This window comes from Salmo trutta, chromosome 20, assembly GCF_901001165.1.
Source record: "Salmo trutta chromosome 20, fSalTru1.1, whole genome shotgun sequence".
Taxonomy (NCBI): Eukaryota; Metazoa; Chordata; class Actinopteri; order Salmoniformes; family Salmonidae; genus Salmo; species Salmo trutta.
In genome coordinates this window covers 39,864,629-39,884,265 of record NC_042976.1, presented here as the reverse complement: position 1 = coordinate 39,884,265, position 19,637 = coordinate 39,864,629, and the positions used below count along the sequence as shown (strand labels likewise).

Sequence of the window (19,637 nt, the reverse complement as noted above, 5' to 3'; positions counted from 1 at the left end):
GCAGACACCTTGAAAGAGAATGACACTAGCTGCTACACTTCAATCAGAATATAGACCTAATGAGAAATCAGTTAATTCCAAAAGTCTCCCCACCCTCATATCTAACCAAGCCACCCTAGCAGAGATGTCCCAACTGTCCCAGGCTTTAGGGAGCATCTCCCTACTGGAGGTAGAGGGAACAGTTCTGAGGCAGGAAAAAGGAGGAGCTGAGAGGGAAACTGGCAACGTTCGAGAGCATCATAAGGAAAGAGGTAGCTGACATCAGGGAGGAGCTGTCATAGAATTGCTGCAACACAGAGACAGCCCCATCCACACTGTAACATGCTGACCAGAGCGGTTCCGTGCACGTGTCTCCGTGCGCCGTCGTGCTCGTGTTGATTTTGTCTATCCCCATCAGACGTGTTCGTGACACGCATGTTGAAATACCACAACCAACTGTGAACCAACTTATATTCATTTTGGAACACAAACAAAACATTCATGGACATTTAGCTAGCTTGTAGTTGCTAGCTAATTTGTCCTGGAAAATAAACATTGGGTTCTTATTTTACCTGAAATGCATATATATATATTTTTATTTAACCACCTTTATTTAACCAGGTAGGCCAGTTGAGAACAAGTTCTCATTTACAGCTGTGACCTGGCAAAAGTAAAGCAAAGCAGTGCGACAGAGTTACACTTGGAATAAGCAAACGTACAGTCAATAACACAATAGAAAAATCTATATACAGTGTGTGCAAATGTAGTAAGATTAGAGAGGTAAGGCAATAAATAGGCCATAGTGGCGAAATAATTACAATTTAGCATTAACACTGGAGTGAGAGATGTGCAGAAGATGATGTGCAAGTAGAGATACTGGGGTGCAAAGGAGCAAAAAATAAATAACAATATAGGGATGAGGTAGTTGGGTGGGCTATTTACAGATGGGCTGTGTACAGGTGCAGTGATCTGTGAGCTGCTCTGACAGCTGATGCTTAAAGTTAGTGAGAGAGATATAAGTCTCCAGCTTCAGTGATTTTTGCAATTCGCTCCAGTCATTGGCAGCAGAGAACTGGAAGGAAAGGTGGCCAAACATGGAGTTGGCTTTGGGGATAATCAGTGAAATATACCTGCTGGAGCGCGTGCTACGGGTGGGTGTTGTTATGGTGACCAGTGAGCTGAGATAAGGTGGGGCATTACCTAGCAAAGACTTATAGATGACCTGGAGCCAGTGGGTTTGGCAACGAATATGAAGCGAGGGCTAGCCAATGAGATCATACAGGTCGCAGTGGTGGGTAGTATATGGGGCTTTGGTGACAAAACAGATGGCACTGTGATAGACTACATCCAATTTGCAGAGTAGAGTGTTGTAGGCTATTTTGTATATGACATCTCCGAAGTCAAGGATCGGTAGGATAGTCTGTTTTACGAGGGTATGTTTAGCAGCAAAAGTAAAGGAAGCTTTGTTGCGAAATAGGAAGCCGATTCTAGATTTAATTTTGGATTAGAAATGCTTAATGTGAGTCTGGAGAGTTTACAGTCTAACCAGACACCTAGGTATTTGTAGTTGTCCACATATTCTAAGTCAGAACCGTCCAGAGTAGTGATGCTAGACGGGCGGGTGCAGGCAGCGATCGGTTGAAGAGCATGCATCTAGTTTTACTTGCATTTAAGAGCAGTTGGAGGCAGTGTTGTATAGCATTGAAGCTCATCTGGAGGTTTAATAACAGTGTCCAAAGGGCCAGAAGTATACAGAATGGTGTCGTCTGCTACAACACAGAGACATCATATGGACCTTTGTGGAATTTTTACCCATCTTGAGGCATACAAAAATTGTGAGTTCGTTACTCGATAAAAAAAGGGAAACCTAGTTTGTTTTTCTCCTCGTTCATTCCTCTTCTTCTGTGGATTTTTTATGGCTGTTGGCATCCAACTTTAAGGTGCATTACCGCCACCAACTGGACTGGAGTGTTGACCTCGTTCATCGTTCACCCACGTAGGTATATGCTCTTTAAATCCAATGAGGATATGGGAGAAGCAGTTTGGATGAAATTAATGAGTAACGTATGTGTACATTTATTTTGCCACGCTCACGCACCCAACGTGGGCTGTCTGGTCAGCATGTAAGATAACAAATGGAGCCTACCACAACCCTCACTGGCAGTACCACTGCTTCTCATAGTGAACTATGACCCAGTACAACTCCTCCTCCCACACCTGCACTGACTAGACCTCCCCAAGATCCTCACATCCCAGCCCCAGAGCACCAGTGCCAGCAGAGCCATTCTGGGAAACTGCTATTTCCTGGCATTTCCATCAGAAAGCAAGTGCCTTGAAAAGTCTGTCAAGCAACAAATTAAATGGGGCCAAAGATATTATAATTCACACAGGTACTAATGATTTGATGGCAATGGGAGGACATGTAGCCCCTGCAATGCAGCAAGTGGCAGCCAGAGCTGCAGAAAGATTTCCTAACACCAAAATCACTATGTCCACCCTATTGCCACATGGCGATGTGCCCTTCCACATTATTCAGAGCAAGAGCTGTCTAGAGGCTTTGATCTCTTGAACAATGTTTACCTAGCCAGCTCCACCCTACACCATCGGGCCCTTTCCAGAAGAGGCCAGCTCCACCCTACACCATCGGGCCCCATCCAGAAGAGGCCAGCTCCACCCTACACCAGCAGGCCCTATCCAGAAGAGGCCAGCTCCACCCTACACCATCGGGCCCCATCCAGAAGAGGCCAGCTCCACCCTACACCAGCAGGCCCTATCCAGAAGAGGCCAGCTCCACCCTACACCAGCAGGCCCTATCCAGAGAGGCCCAGCTCCACCCCCTCCCATGCTAACAGGACAACACCCCAATCAGAAGAAACCAACAGTCCAGCAAGACAGCTATGTAGAAGTGGCATGAATAGAGCACCCTACTGCAGCCGAGCTAAACCAGATAAGGCATCTGCTGAACATAATCTGCAAAAAAAATCTGTTATTATCAGAAATAGAATGATTAGAAATACAACCTATTTAGATTAAGAGTTCAGTTTTATATAAGCTACCTAGGAAAGGGTTAAAGTTACTGTAGCTCATATAAATATACAGTATGTAGATTCAGAAACAAAATTCATCAGATTAGTAATTTGCTAATTTGCAGATTTAGTAATTTTGCTAAAAATTCATATATTACCCATTACTGAGACTCACTTAGACAGCACCTTTGATGGTACAGCAATAGGAATACAAGGATATAACATCTATAGAAAAGACAGGAACATCTGCAGGGGAGGTGTTGCTGTATATATATATACACACACACACACACAGTTGAAGTCGGAAGTTTACATACACTTAGGCTGGAGTCATTAAAACTCGTTTTTCAACCACTCCACAAATTTCTTGTTAACAAACTATAGTTTTGGCAAGTCGGTTCTACTGTGTGCATGACACAAGTAATTTTTTCAACGATTGTTTACAGACCGATTATTACACTTATAATTCACTGTATCACAATTCCAGTGGGTCAGGAGTTTACATGCACTAAATTGACTGTGCCTTTAAACAGCTTGGAAAATTCCAGAAAATGATGTCATGGCTTTAGAAGCTTCTGATAGGCTAATTGATATAATTTGAGTCAATTGGAGGTGTACCTGTGGATTTGCTTGACATCATGGGAAAATCAAAAGAAATCAGCCAAGACCTCAGAAAAAGAATTGTAGACCTCCATAAGTCTGGTTCATCCTTGGGAGCAATTTCCAAACACCTGAAGGTACCACGTTCATCTGTACAAACCATAGTACGCAAGTATAAGCACCATGGGACCACACAGCCGTCATACCGCTCTGGAAGGAGACGCGTTCTGTCTCCTAGAGATGAATCTACTTTGGTGCGAAAGTGCAAATCAATCCCAGAACAACAGCAAAGGACCTTGTGAAGATGCTGGAGGAAACCGGTACAAAAATATCTATATCCACAGTAAAATGAGTCCTATATCGACATAACCTGAAAGGCCGCTCAGCAAGGAAGAAGCAACCGCTCCAAAACCACCATTAAAAAAGCCAGACTACCCTTTGCAACTGGACATGGGGACAAAGATCATACTTTTTGGAGAAATGTCCTCTGGTCTGATGAAACAAAAATAGAACTGTTTGGCCATAATGATCATTATTATGTTTGGATGAAAAAGAGGGAAGCTTGCAAGCCGAAGAACACCATCCCAACCGTGAAGCACGGGGGTGGCAGCATCATGTTGTTGGGGAGCTTGCTGCAGGAGGGACTGGTGCACTTCACAAAATAGATGGCGTCATGATGTAGGAAAATTATGTGGATATATTGAAGCAACATCTCAAGACATCAGTCAGAAAGTTAAGACTTGGTCGCAAATGGGTGTTCCAAATGGACAATGACCCCAAGCATACTTCCAAAGTTGTGGCAAAATGGCTTAAGGACAACAAAGTCAAGGTATTGGAGTGGCCATCGCAAAGCCCTGACCTCAAAAGAACATTTGTGGGCAGAACTGAAAAAGTGTGTGCGAGCAAGAAGGCCTACAAACCCGACTCAGGAGGAATGAGACAAAATTCACCCAACTTATTGTGGGAAGCTTGTGGAAGGCTACCCGAAAGGTTTGACCCAAGATAAACAATTTAAAGGCAATGCTACCAAATACTAATTGAGTGTATGGAAACATTTGACCCACTGGGAATGTGATGAAAGAAATGAAAACTGAAATAAATAATTCTCTCTACTATTATTCTGACATTTCACATTCTTAAAATAAAGTGGTGGTCCTAACTGACCTAAGACAGGGAATTTTTACTAGGATTAAATATCAGGAATTGTGAAAACTGAGTTTAAATGTATTTGGCTAATGTGCATGTAAACTTGCGACTTCAACTGTATATATTCAGAGCCATATTCATGTAAAGCTCTCAGGATCTCATGACAAATTAAGTAGAAGTGCTGTGGTTGCAGGTTCACCTGCCTCATCTTTTAGACTGCTACTATAGGCCATGAAGAGGAAACTGTCTCTGATGCTAACAGAGACATTTATTTTCTTGGTGACCAGAACATTGACTAGTTATGATCTAGTTGTCCTCTCAAGAGGATGCTTCTTACTGTGACTAATACCTGTAACATGACCCAGGTTATCACTCAACCAACTAGAGGGAATACCAAAAGTGTTGGATCTGTGACATCCACTTGTGTTCATTATATCCAAAGCAATATCAGTTCCTATTAGCTGTAGTGACCATAACATTGTGGCAATAACAAGGAAAGCCAAAGTACCAAAGGCAGGGCCTAAAGTTATTTACACTCCATTCGGAAAGTATTCAGTCCCCTTCCCTTTTTCAACATTTTGTTACATTACAGGCTTATTCTACAATGGATTCAATTATTTTCCCTCATCAATCAACACACAATAACCTATAATGACAAAGCGAAAACAGGTTAACATTCACAAATATATAAAAAATAAAACAGAAATACCTTATTTACATATGACGTGGTGAGGTTGGACCCAGGTGCAGAGAAGAGATCAGATGAGGATTCAGTGATTAAGGATAAACATAATACTTTACTGAGAAACAGTAGCCGCAGGATCACAATACACCAAAAAACCACCACCACCACCATTTTGTTATTTCCATTTTTTTTAATCTAATATCATATGTTGTTCTTGTCTATTACTGTTATGTACTTTGTCATGTATTTGTATGTTTTATGTGGACCACAGCAAGAGTAGCTGCTAAACTAAATAAACTAAACTAAACACCACTGCGCACACACCTGTCATTACTATGACAACTAGTGTAGCCAGGTCAGCAAAAATCTGATTTTTCAAACGCGCTGTTTGAACAGTCAGTATTCCAAAACGGATTTGAAAAACAAACCTGATTTGAGTATTAAGGCCTGCAGTGTGAACAAGGCTTAAGAAATGCTAGCAACCTTGACTAAATTCAAACGTGATTTGGTTTTAGGATGTGGTTTGATGTCGATGTCTCTTGTGTGTGTTTGCAAAGGGAAAGAGTTAGCCAAATGATTTCGCCAATGAGCTTCAGCCGGCTAGTGCGCGCCCAGGGTTGAGAAGCTTACTTTCAAAATGTAATCTGTTACGATTACTAGTTACCTGACCAAAATTGTAATCAGTAACATATCTTTTGGATTACCCAAACTCTGTAACGTAATCAGATTACTTTCAGTTACTTTTAGATGACTTTCCCCCTAAGAAGCATTAGAAGAAGAAAAACATTACTATTACCAATTGAACAACATATATTACAAGATAAATCAATGTTAGAGTTTACATAGGTGACCATAAATGGATGTTGCATTTTACTTTATGGGTTGGTTTTATTTAGGTTTCTTCTAACCCTTTGCTTTCTACTTCAATACAGATAATAATACTATTAGGTTATATCTTTACATTAAAAACCAAAGTCTGTCAGATTTCTAGTCATTCTAATTAATTGAATACCACTTGATCTTCAAGAATAGGACTTGTAAATATGTAGATAAAAAATATCTGAGCATAACTGGCCTCCCAAGTGGCGCAGCGGTCTAAAGCACTGCATTGTAGTGCTAGAGGTGTTACTACAGACCCTTGTTTGTTCCCAGGCTGTGTCACAACTGGCTGTAATTGGAAGTCCCATAAGGTGGTGCACAATTGGCCCAGCGTTGTTAGGGGAGGGGATAGGACGTCATTGTAAATAAGAATTTGTTCTTAACTGACTATAGAATAACTATCTTCAAAGTAATGACTCGGGACGTCGGGTTTGAAACTAAAGCTTCTTTTAGTAATAAAATTTGTTCAAGTTACTTTTAACAACTTTAGATTCTACAAAACAATAAAAGTAAGTTGCTAGCGAAAAGTCAGGATAATCACTTGTCATAACATAACTGGCGCGAACTCTCTCTCCAGTCGCAAGGCATTCTGGAACTTGCAGTCAAAAGCGTAATTCAATAGTAACCAATAGAACAAAATATGTATGTAGAAAATATCTTTAGATACAGCTCAATGAATTAACTTAAACATTTACTCTGTAACACATTAAATTTACAACATCCCCCCCGATGAACAACTGTGTTCATCTAAATCTCTAGGCAGTATATCAACTGTATAGGTCTCTTCAACAGTCCCTGAAACAGTACGAACTGAACGTGACCTAACTCGGACATCTCGGCCTGGAAACAGTTCCTCAATATTTCCTAGTTTCCAGGTTTGCCTGGGTGTGTTATCTTCTCCAATGAGTACAACGTCACCCGCTTTCAGTGGGGTGGGCTGTGGTGTGTCACAGCGGTGTGCTGACTTTAGATCCAGCAAGTAGTCTCTTCGCCAGCTGTTCCAGAAGCTGGTCACAAGTCTCTGCCTGTACTTCCATCTGCGTGTCATTTCCTCCTTGTTTAGCGTTGGGTGTTGAGTGTCAGCTGGAAATGGCTTTGGAGGCAAAGAGGTTATTCTTTTACCCACCAGGAAGTGTGCTGGGGTCAGGGGTTGTGGTTCATCCACTTCATTGTGCACGACGGTCAGAGGCCTAGAATTTAGGATAGCTTCAACCTCTGTCAGGACTGTGCACATCTCTTCAAAGTTGAGTGAAGCTCTCCCAAGAACATTTCGTAGGCATGTTTTCACTGACCTGACGAGTCTTTCCCAGAATTCGCCCCACCAGGCTGCTCGCTCGGCGATGAACCTCCAGGTGATGCCCCTTTCTGAGAAGAACGCCAAGAGTTGGGGCTCTTCGATTGCCTTCCACAGCTCTCTTGAACGTTTTTGCATTGTCTGAGTAGATTACCTTGTATAATCCTCTCCTTGAGATGCATCTTTTTAGAGCTAACAGGAATGTCTCTGTTGACTGATCTGAGACCAGTTATCAGTTATTCTGTCTTTTGGTAAAGGCGCAGTGACCTGCTGTCCGGCCCTTGCCTTGAATCTCTTGCACACTATACATCTTGCCACTGTGCTCTTGACTAGCTGCCTAGCATGCAAGATCCAGTATCGCTCTCTGATTTGTACTAGAGTGTCTCTTGCTCCAGAATGCATCACCTTCTCATGGTGGTACTGTATCAGCATTTCTGAGTATCTGTACTTGTTGGGCAGAACCCATGGGCGCTGCTCTCTGAATGTGAAGTTGGACTGTTGCAGTCTTCCTCCTACACTGAGTAGTTTGTGTTCGTCCAAGAACGGTTTCAGTTCTCTGATTTTACAGTCATTGTTTAGGCCTTTTCCTGCTTTCAGTAGTTTGATCTCCTGTCCAAAACTCTGTTGTTGTGTTACCTTAATCCAGTACTTTTCTGCATCGAACAGTTCGTCAGCAGTCAGTTCACCTTGCATCTTTATGTTTGTACGAGCATTGGCTATGAATCTCTTTATCCAGGCGTTGACTCTGAACACTCTTTTCAGTTTGCTGTACCTTTCAAGCTCCAACACAGGTTCAGTGATGTCTGTGCTGTTTGCTGCGAGTTGTACAGTAACCTAGCAACTGGACTTGAGTTCTCAATTTACCTCTTCTGGAACCTTGTTATCATCAGTCTCCTCGGACTGATTGGGTGATCTCAGAATTCTGGGTCCATTCCACCATAGCTCGCTCTGTGTCAAGTTTCGAACAGTTTGTCCTCTTGTAGGGAGGTCGGCTGGATTAGTTTTCCCTTCAATATATGACCATGACTCTGGATTGGTCAAGGACTGGATCTCTGTCACTCTGTTCGCGACAAACTGTTTCCATTTCTGAGCTGAGCTGCAAATCCAATGCAGCACGATCATCGAGTCTGTCCACATTTTGATTTGTTTTTCTTCCATTTTCAGTGTGGTCATCAGATTGTTTGCTAGTCTCGCTCCAATCACAGCTCCCATGAGTTCCCGGCGTGGCAGCGTCATTTTCTTGAGTGGGGCTACCCTGGACTTGGATGCGACTAGACTTGTTGTTTCCCGGTCTTGTGATTCACCTTGCAAGTAAGCTACTGCACTGTAAGCCCTTTGCATCACAGAACACGTGTAGTTTCAGGGTGTGGCTGTTCTGTGGCCGCATGTCTGTTCTGTACCACCTTGGTATGGTGAGCTGGTGTAACTGGGGTAGTTTTGAACACCTCTGTTGCCATTCTCGTGTCAGATCAGGTGGTAATTCTTCGTCCCCTCTCCCACATTTCCTGGAACATGCACTTGATCCTGATGGTGAAGGGGGTCAGGAAACCAAGAGGGTCAAAGATACGTGCAGACGACTGCAGAACACTTCTCTTTGTGTTTTCCTTTTGCTTTAGAATGCTCAGTAGCGGCCTGAGGTCAAACACAAAGTCATCTGTTTCCGGTCTCCATACTAAACCTAAAACCTTCAGCACTACTTCTTGTGTTTCTAGCGTCAACAGGTGGTCAGTTGTCGTACTTTCCTCCCATTTTGTTTTCAAGTCAGGAGAGTTGGTCATCCACTTGCAGAGGTCCATGCCTGCAATCGACAGCATTCGCTTTGCAGTTGTTGTCACAAGGTAAGCCTCTTCAACATTGCGTGAACTTGCAATGAAGTCATCTACATAGAGTGACTCTCTCAGTATCTCTACAACTTCTGGTTGTTCTATTTCATATTGTTTCAGGTGCTTCCTGATTGTAGCTGCCAGCAAGAATGGACTTGGGGAAGCTCCAAATACCACTCTTTTCATCCTCAGCACACGCAGCTCCTCTTCATTTTCTCCCCTTGGTGGGCCTGTGAGCCATAGAAATCTCACGGCGTCTCTGTCTCTCTCTGCTAGGGATATCTGCAGGAAAGCCTTCTTGATGTCTGCCATGAATGCGATCTTATGTAGTCTGAACTTTATCAGAACGCTGAACAGATCCGGATTCAGGTTCGGTCCTGTGAGTAGACAGTCATTGAGGGATGGACAGCCATATTCATGGGATGAGGCATCAAACACCACTCTCAGTTTTGTCACCTTATCTTCTCGGAGTACTGCATGGTGAGGTAAGTAGGATTTTACGTTGTCTGCGCTTGATGTGTTGTCCTTGGGCACGTCCTCTACCATATCCTGTTGTAAGTAGTCCTTTACTACTTCATTGTATCTTCTGTACAACGTCACATCCTTCTTCAGTCTTTTCTTCAGACCTTCAAACCGTTTCTTGGCGATTCTATAGTTGTCTTGGAGTTCTGGCATTTCTCGTTTCCATGGCAACTCCACGTGATATCGCCCATCTTGGAAGGTGGTTGTTTCCTCGAACCTCTGTAGAGCCTCGGTTTCCTCTGGGTTCTGTGTTTTCTTGCTTATAATACCCAGAGACTCAAGCTCCCAGAATGCATGCAGTTGTTTAGAGACTAGTGTGTCTTCATCAAGTGGGATGAACATGCAGGTTGCCTCGGCGACACTTGACATGGACACGGGTCCCTGCACCGACCATCCAAAGGTGCTCTCTAAAGCAACCAGCGTCTCCGTCAGTCGCTCCACTCTGCCTGATACTATCTGCCAGTAGTAGTCTGCTCCTATCAGAACAGAGAGTTCAGGATCATTGTCATCTCCTGGAAGGTCTGCGAGCTGCAGTCCCTCTCTATTGAGCTCATGTTGAATCTGTTCACCAGGAACCTTCATCACAGCTGTGCACACTTGTGGGGTTTCAATTGCCTCTCTCTCTATTCTCTGCTGTTTGTCTCAGACATTCTCCAAGATGACTTTCACTGTGTTGCGTTGGGACGTTGCTGGAGCAGAGGAGCCAAACGTGTGAAGAGTGAGTGCCTCTTGTCTGATTACTGGTAGCGTCAAGCCCTTCACAAGGTTTTCATGTATGAAGCTTCTCTGACTGCCTCCATCTAGTAAGCAACGAGCTATCTTCCTGCCTGATGGGCCTTCCACCCATGCCTTTGCCGTTTGTAGCAACACAGTGTTCTGTCCATCTGGTTCCATCTTCACTGAATGGGGAATAACTGAGGAAACAACAACATCTGCAGAAACAGTAGGGGGTTGCACCTCACTCCTCTTACCGGTACACACAGCAATGTGATGTCTGCTTCCACATGTTGCACATGACACATCTTTGACTTTACAGAATTTTGCTATGTGTTTCTGTCCTAAACATACAAAGCATCTTCCCATTTTCTTTAGTTTCTCTTTGCGTGTAGCAATATTGTGGTCAGGGCAGTTTTCTGATTTGTGGTCTGCACTGTCACAGAATATACAGTTTTGTTCCTTTTGGCTGGCTCTATGCAGTGCCGCAGCAGATGGCATGTTGGGTCTTTTTGTTTTCATTTCATTGGAGGAGCATGACTTGTTCCATGGTTTGCTCTCTTTCTGTTGGTTGCATGATCTTGTCATTTGTAGCGCTCTCTCCCTGCTCTGAACCTCCTTCTGTAGGAAACTGACGATCTCAGCCACTTTCCATTCATCATCTACTCCCCTCTGACGACTATAGTCAAGAGCCATGTCCTCTGGAATCATCTGCAGTAAGATTGGGCATAGTAGGCTTCCATAGGTTTCTGACACTACACCCAGTGATTCCAAGCTCCTAATCTGAATTTCACATTCATCATATAGCTGCCTCAATGCATTTAAGTCAGAGGATTTCTTCACAGGAGTGAGATTAGCAGCTTTGACATGTGAGCACTAATCACAAGATCTTTCCTTCCAAATCTGCTCTTGAGCAGAGCGTTTGCATCATCATAGTTACTGTCTGTTAACGTCAGTCCTGCTACTGCCTTTGCAGATGGTCCAGTGAGATATGTTTTCAGATAGGTAAACTTCTCTTTATTACACAGTGAATCATTGTTGTGAATAGCGGTCTCGCACTGGCTCCAAAACTCCTGCCACATACTGACATCTCCATAGAATTTTTCAATAATCAACTTTGGTAGCCTTACTGATTGTCTCTGTGATCTGTTTGAGTTAGCGTCACTCACCCGTGCTGGTAGTGGATTGAGGTCCTGTTTTTTCTTCATCACTCGTTGTGCACGTCTCTTCAGCATGATAACGCGCTCTATGTAATCCTCTGTGCATGCAATCTCCACCTCCAATCCGTCCAATGGCGTTAAGTGTTCAATTCCACGATCAAGTTCAGACAAGCTGTCCTCCTTAGCTGATAGCAATTCCAACAATGTACTCAAGTGATCGGTATCCGAATTTGACTGGGTTATTTCCACGTCAATCTGATTCAAAATCCGTGTTGTGGCACATCGAATGGTACCCCGCTTTCGTCTCATTCTTTCTGCTTCATGCCGACGTTCCTCCTCAGCCATTTCAGCCGCTTCATCCCTACAATCTTCGTCGCAGCTCATACTTTTCCCGGGTTTCGGGAAAACATTAACTCTGTAACACATTAAAGTTACAACACTGACTTGCCTAGTTAAATAAAGTTTAATGAAAAAAGGACTTATCTGTTGTTTATTTTGTTATTATGGGGGACTGATTGGGCTAATTGCTTTGAGTTGAAAAATAAATGCTGCTCTCATGGAATGGCATGCTTTGAGCACTACCATGAAGTACTATTTGCATGTGAAAAATGAATGCCACATGCTGCATTTGCTATAGGCCTATTGTTTACATTTCTGTTGGTGACACTTTGATATCTTGATCATTTGCAGCTGTTTAATTCTATCAAAAGTGTGTGAGTTTGAGCCTTTGTCTGTTAAACCTATGGACATTTTTTTTAATCAGCACAAATTAGATTGAGCAATAAAATCCCCACTCGTGGTCTTCTTAAATTAAACTTGTTTTTGACAGTATGTGGAGCACAATACCACAGAGGAGTTTAGAAGGGAGGAACTCCCTCAAACTTCTATTCCATAGGCTGGGATCCTGACTTTGAAGCTTTTGTAAGAGCAAATTCTTTCACTTGTTGCAAAAACAATGATTCATAAGCAGCTTAAACTTCTTCAATTCAACCATTATCGGGTTAAAATACACATATAGATTTGTGATCAGCCATCCACAAAAACCACAATCCATCAGGCGCAAATAGCTAAATGAGAGAGCAGCAGTGTGATTCACATCATTGCGCTATGTAGAGCTCAATAATAAGTGATATACGTTAGGGTTAAATAGCGGGAACCCGGTTACCGATATTTACTGGGATTTACCGCCAAAACCACTCCCTTTTCCCGGGATAAATAACTGCGAGAAACTGGTAAATTATAATAAATGATTTATATGAACAGCATGACGTGAAATGGAACTGTTAAATTATGCGATGTCTAAATCTGACTTCTCTACGGCCTCTGCATGATGAATCATCAACGCTCAGGGTGTGGACAGACAGCCCATCTCAGTCGGAAGCGCAGTTCACAATGCATGTAGATCTATCATCTCATCATGGTAACTTTTTTTCTTGTGACAGGTAGGCCTGCGTTTGCTGTAGCATAGTCTATGCTACAGTAATATAAAGACTGAATGCGTGTCTAATTTACCCCTCTCCATCTGGCTTTCGGGGTCACCTTTTTTTATTGTAAAGATTATTATCTTTTTAATTGCAGCTGCAGTATTAAAACAGCCTATCACTCGAATATCGTTGCTTTAAATCAGTGCACGAGCGAGCACTCTCTCGCAGTCTTTCTCTCTCAACATCCACACTCAGCTAAAGGGTAGAGCTGCTGCTTTCAAGGAGCGGAACTCTAACCCGGAAGCTTATAAGAAATCCCGCTATGCTCTCCGACGAACCAGCAAACAGGCAAAGTGTCAATACAGGACTAAGATCGAATCGTACTACACCGGCTCTGACACTTGTCAGATGTGGCAGGGTTTGCAAACTATTACAGACTATAAAGGGAAGCACAGCCGAGAGCTGCCAAGTGACACGCGCCTACCAGACGAGCTAAATTAATTCTATGCTCACTTTGAGGCAAGTAACACTGAAACATGCATGAGAGCATCAGTTGTTCCGGATGACTGTGTGATCACGCTCTCCGCAGCTGACGTGAGTAAGACCTTTCAACAGGTCAACATTCACATGGCCGCATGGCCAGACGGATTACCAGGACATGTACTCTGAGCATGTGCTGAGCCAACTGGCAAGTGTCTTCATTGACATTTTCAACCTCTCCCTGTCTGAGTCTGTAATACCAACATGTCTCAAGCAGACCACCATAGTCCCTGTGCCCAATAACTCTAAGGTAACCTGCCTAAATGACTACCGCCCCGTAGCACTCACGTCTGTAGCCATGAAGTGCTTTGAAAGGCTGTTCATGGCTCACGTCAACACCATTATCCCAGAAACCCTAGACCCACTCCAATTTGAATACCGCCCTAACAGATCCACAGATGATGCAATCTCTGTTGCACTCCACACTGCCCTTTCCCACCTGGACAAAAGGAACACCTATGTGAGAATGCTATTCATTGACTACAGCCCAGCCTTCAACACCATAGTGCACTCAAAGCTCATCACTAAGCTAAGGACCCTGGGACTAAACACTTCCCTTTGCAACTGGATCCCGAGTGGTAAGGGTAGGTAACACCACATCCACCACGCTGGTCCTCAGGGGCCCCTCAGAGGTGTGTGCTCAGTCCCCTCCTGTACTCCCTGTTCACTCATGACTGCACGGCCAGGAACGACTCCAACAACATCATTAAGTTTGGCGATGACACAACAGTGGTAGGCCTGATCACCGACAACGACGGGACAGCCTATGGGGAGGAGGTCAGAGACCTGGCTGTGTGGTGCCAGAACATCAACCTCTCCCTCAATGTGATCAAGACAAAGGAGATGATTGTGGACTACAGGAAAAGGAGGACCGAGCAAGCCCCCATTCTCATCGATGGGGCTGTAGTGGAGCAGGTTGAGAGCTTCACGTTCCTTGGTGTCCACATCACCAATAAACTACCATGGTCCAAGCACACCAAGACAGTCGTGAAGAGGGCACGAGAAAACCTATTCCCAATCAAGAGACTGAAAAGATTTGGCATGGTTCCTCAGATCCTCAAAAGGTTCTACAGCTTCACCATCGAGAGCATCCTGACTGGTTGCATCACTGCCTGGTACGGCAACTGCTCGGCCTCCGACCGCAAGGCACTACAGAGGGTAGTGCGTACTACCTAGTACATCACTGGGGCCAAGCTTCCTGCCATCCAGGACCTCTATACCAGGCGGTGTCAGAGAAAGGCCCTAAAAATTTACAAAGACGCCAGCCACCCTAGTCATAGACTGTTCTCTCTGCCACAGCATGGCAAACAGTACTGGAGCGCCAAGTCTAGGTCCAAGAGGCTTCTAAACAGCTTCTACCCCCAAGCCATAAGACTCCTGAACATCTAATCAAATGGCTACCCAGACTATTTGCATTGCCCCCCCCCCCTTCACACTGCTGCTACTCTCTGTTATTATCTATGCATAGTCACTTTAATAACTCTACCTACATGTACATATTACCTCAATTACCTCGACTAACCGATGCCCCCGCACATTGACTCTGTACCAGTACCCCCTGTATATAGCCACGCTATTGTTATTTTACTGCTGCTCTTTAATTATTCGTTACATTTATTTCTTATTCTTGTTTTTTTGTAGGTATTTTTTTATAATTTTTTTTTAACTGCATTGTTGGTTAGGGCTTGTAAGTAAGCATTTCACTGTAAGGTCTACTACACCTGTTGTAACATTTGATTTGATATGTAGGTTATTGGATAATGGCACAGTCATTTGGGCTTTTTTGGGTTTGGGCTCATGAAATGTCTTTAATGTAGGGCTCAGAAAATGTATATGGCTCATCAGGCTCAGGTAGCATCAGGCCTGAATTTTTTTATCAAAGCTCTAATCAAATCCGAACCTCAAATCAGGACCTCTGTTCGGACCTCTGGCAGTCTCTATGGGTGTGCCACAGGGTTCAATTCTCGGGCCGACTCTCTTCTCTGTATACATCAGTGATGTTGCTCTTGCTGCTGGTGATTCTCTGATCCACCTCTACGCAGACGACACCATTCTGTATACTTCTGGCCCCTCTTTGGACACTGTGTTAACTAACCTCCAGACGAGCTTCCATGCCATACAACTCTCCTTCCGTGGCCTCCAACTGCTCTTAAACGCAGGTAAAACTAAATGCATGCTATTCAATCGATCACTGCCCGCACCTGCTCGCCCGTCCAGCATCACTACTCTGGACGGCTCTGACTTAGAATACGTGGACAACTACAAATACCTGGGTGTCTGGTTAGACTGCAAACTCTCCTTCCAGACTCACATTAAGCATCTCCAATCCAAAATTAAATCTAGAATCGGCTTCCTATATCGCAACAAAGCATAATTCACTCATGCTGACAAACATACCCTCGTAAAACTAACCATCCTACCGATCCTCGACTTCGGTGATGTCATCTATAAAATAGCCTCCAACACTCTACTCAACAAACTGGATGCAGTCTATCACAGTGCCATCCGTTTTGTCACCAAAGCCCCATACACTACCCACCATTGTGACCTGTATGCTCTCGTTGGTTGGCCCTCGCTTCATACTCGTCGCCAAACCCACTGGCTACAGGTTATCTACAAGTCTCTGCTAGGTAAAGCCCCACCTTATCTCAGCTCACTAATCACCATAGCAGCACCCACTCGTAGCACGCGCTCCAGCAGGTATATCTCACTGGTCACCCCCAAAGCCAATTCCTCCTTTGGTCGTCTTTCCTTCCAGTGCTCTGCTGCCAATGACTGGAACGAACTGCAAAAATCTCTGAAGCTGGAGACTCATATCTCCCTCAATAGCTTTAAGCACCAGTTGTCAGAGCAGCTTACAGATCACTGCCCTGTACATAGCCCATCTGTAAACAGCCCATCTATGTACCTACCTCATCCCCATACTGTATTTATTTATATATCTTGCTCCTTTGCACCCCACTATCTCTACTTGCACATTCATCTTCTGCACATCCACCATTCCAGTGTTTAATTGCTATATTGTAATTACTTCGCCACCATGGCCTATTTAACTTGCACTCACTGTATATGTTTTGTTTATTCCATGTGTAACTCTGTGTTGTTGTATGTGTCGAATTGCTACGCTTTATCTTGGCCAGGTCGCAGTTGCAAATGAGAACTTGTTCTCAACTAGCCTACCTGGTTAAATAAAGGTGAAATAAAAAAAATAAATAATAATATTTCAAAAATCCAGACATAGGCCTATTTACAGTATATGCTTTACAATGCTTTTGAATGACACTTCCGGTTTTGGCAGGAAATGTCGGGTTAGGCGGGAGAAAAGTGATTTATTCTCGGGAGGGAACATTTGTGAAATACATACATATCGCCCATAGGCTACACCACTGCTGTCGTCGTTACCTCCAAGCGTTTATTGAAATTGAATATATAACCTTTGGATCCCGACAGCATTCGCACCATTGGAAGACATAGCTTGAACTGTAGCCTACATAATCTTATTTGTGCTCTTTTCCCAGGATCCATCAAACGCATTTGGTGTGTCATCATAGTGGTCTCTGACTTGTGGTCAGACTCCCTCAGGCGGAACAAACTTAAACTTGCGCCTTTTTTCAATACAATGTCATTGAGAAAACAAAAATGTGTCAACAACAACAAAATCGCAAACATCCTTTCTGAACTTAAAAGTAATCCTTAAAGTTATCATCTAGTTTTTCAAAAGTATCTGCAATCTGATTACAATATTTTTGCTGCTTATGTAACAGATTGCAGTTACAGTTTTCTTGTAATCAGTACTCCCAACCATGTGTGCAACTGTAACAAAATTGGTTTGACTTTGGATAGACTATCCCCGGAGCTAGTTAGGAACCTTCAATAAATTACACAATGTAAATTAGACAATATTTTCATGTTGCACACCTTTTAGTTTTCTTATTAAATGCTTTCAATATTTGTATATGAATTTCTACAATTTAAAGTTAGTTTTAGGTTTTTAAGCATTGCAATTTGAAGCTATTGGAAGTTTTACATATTGTCCCATGTACTGTGTAAATTACAGATGGTCCCTACCTAGCACCATAGGGATATCCAAAGTAAACCAAAATGTATCATGGGCATTAAGATTGGGTCACGTGCATTTGCACTCTGAATTGATGATGACTTGTGTGATGCCAGCTGTGGGCTTGTGGGCAGGATTGAAACAAACCCAACCTTAATTTACGTTGTGATGCAGTCACGACCACAAGTCTCACAAAACTGTGTTTTGGACACGACTGACTTTATGATCAAGATTATCCTATCTACACGTTGTACTCAATTTTGAAAGTAGAATAAAATTTTCTGACTCATATTGAAATGAGAAGTTGTCAAGCAAACACAGTTTGGGGCAATTATAGGGACAATTGCTCTTCAATACTTTATTTGAAATGATAGACTACTAGTGAGAACCTAAAGTCAAGGCTGGCATATTAACATCTGGAAGTTTGGCAAATAGTGATTTTTTACATGATTTCCTTTGCAGAAAAGAAATATTCTGCAGATTAAGTTGTCACGTCACTCAGAGCAGAAACTGTGTTTGCTTGGCATTTCAGGAGTGATTGTCATAATGTTGACATTTCCAGGAAGATTAATATTTGCATAATATCTTGATAGCGTACATTTGTCAACAATCTTCGAGCTGTGATGTGTTATTGCACAGGAAATCATTTAGCCATGATGTACATTTCCCCACTCACATTTGAGCCATGCTCATTTAGACAAACATTCAGCTCATGATATTTTGACTTGGGTCCGTGGGTAGGCTAATGCATATTAGCGAAATTGAGCTTGAAAAACAATAAACAAAGGGCTCTATAAAATGCCACTCATGAATACCAATGTTACACCACAAGCCTGGACAATGAATATAAACTACATTATTTCTATATGCATTCTGTATGATGTGTCTAGATGATGTTCACTTCCCTGCATGTTGTGTCCAATGCCTTTTATGATGCTTTGTACTTGCTCTTTTTTTTATTATTTTTTTTAGGGGTGGATCAGCTTAATATTGCGGAAAGAATATTGCTTCCATCAATGTAATTGTCTGCATCATTTCCAATCCCCCATATATTTTTTGGGTAAATATATATATCCATACACGCATGCATACATATACACATACCTATATAGACATACATACTTTTTTAAAGAATATACCTTTATTATTATTCCCCGCAAACCCTACCACCGATCCCCCAATTAGAGTAAACACGTCGGCTTTTACCTTCAATTTATCCATCTTATACACATTTTACAGACAGTCTATTTTACAATAGTTCTGTTTGTTTTTAGTCCTTCCTCTATTTCTGATCCAGTTTGATTTCTATTTGTAACTGTGCTATATCACAAAAGTTCTGAACCTATATACATTTTACAGACCCCGTATGTTTTACATTGTTTATCTTGTTATTAGTCCCACCCTTCAGCTCCATTCAACCCCTCCCATCTATCTCTCAACATCATCCATTTCGGATTTATATTTGCCATATACTTTTCAACTGTGCTGTGATGCTTCACAAAACAATTGAACCTTTCTATTCTCATAGCTTCTACAGATTGTAAATTAAAAAATAAACATTTTTGCTAAAATAATTATAACATTATTGATTGATTGACTATGGCTTTTCAAATCACCCATTATTGCTATCTGCAGCTGTCACGGTTGTCTAAAGGATCGGACCAAAGCGCAGCTTGTTCGTAGTTCCACATATTTATTTATCCGTGAAACGTAATGCAATACACCAAATACTTGAAATAACAAAACAAACCGTGACGCAGAGAGAAAACACACTACTCAAAATAGAAT

The 19,637-nt window shown here is 42.6% G+C and overlaps 2 protein-coding genes across 3 annotated transcripts in view; both read left to right on the top strand.

The window, feature by feature from the left end:
- Nucleotides 1–2,828, top strand: part of LOC115156373 (xin actin-binding repeat-containing protein 2) — a 114,266-nt gene extending 111,438 nt beyond the window's left edge. The window contains exon 8 of the mRNA XM_029703846.1: nucleotides 2,564–2,828. Coding sequence (XP_029559706.1) covers nucleotides 2,564–2,828 — 265 coding nt within the window. The remainder of the gene's footprint in view (nucleotides 1–2,563) is intronic.
- b3galt1b (UDP-Gal:betaGlcNAc beta 1,3-galactosyltransferase, polypeptide 1b) overlaps nucleotides 1–19,637 on the top strand; it is a 121,073-nt gene that overhangs the window by 70,597 nt on the left and 30,839 nt on the right. The gene's annotated exons all lie outside the window — the stretch shown is intronic.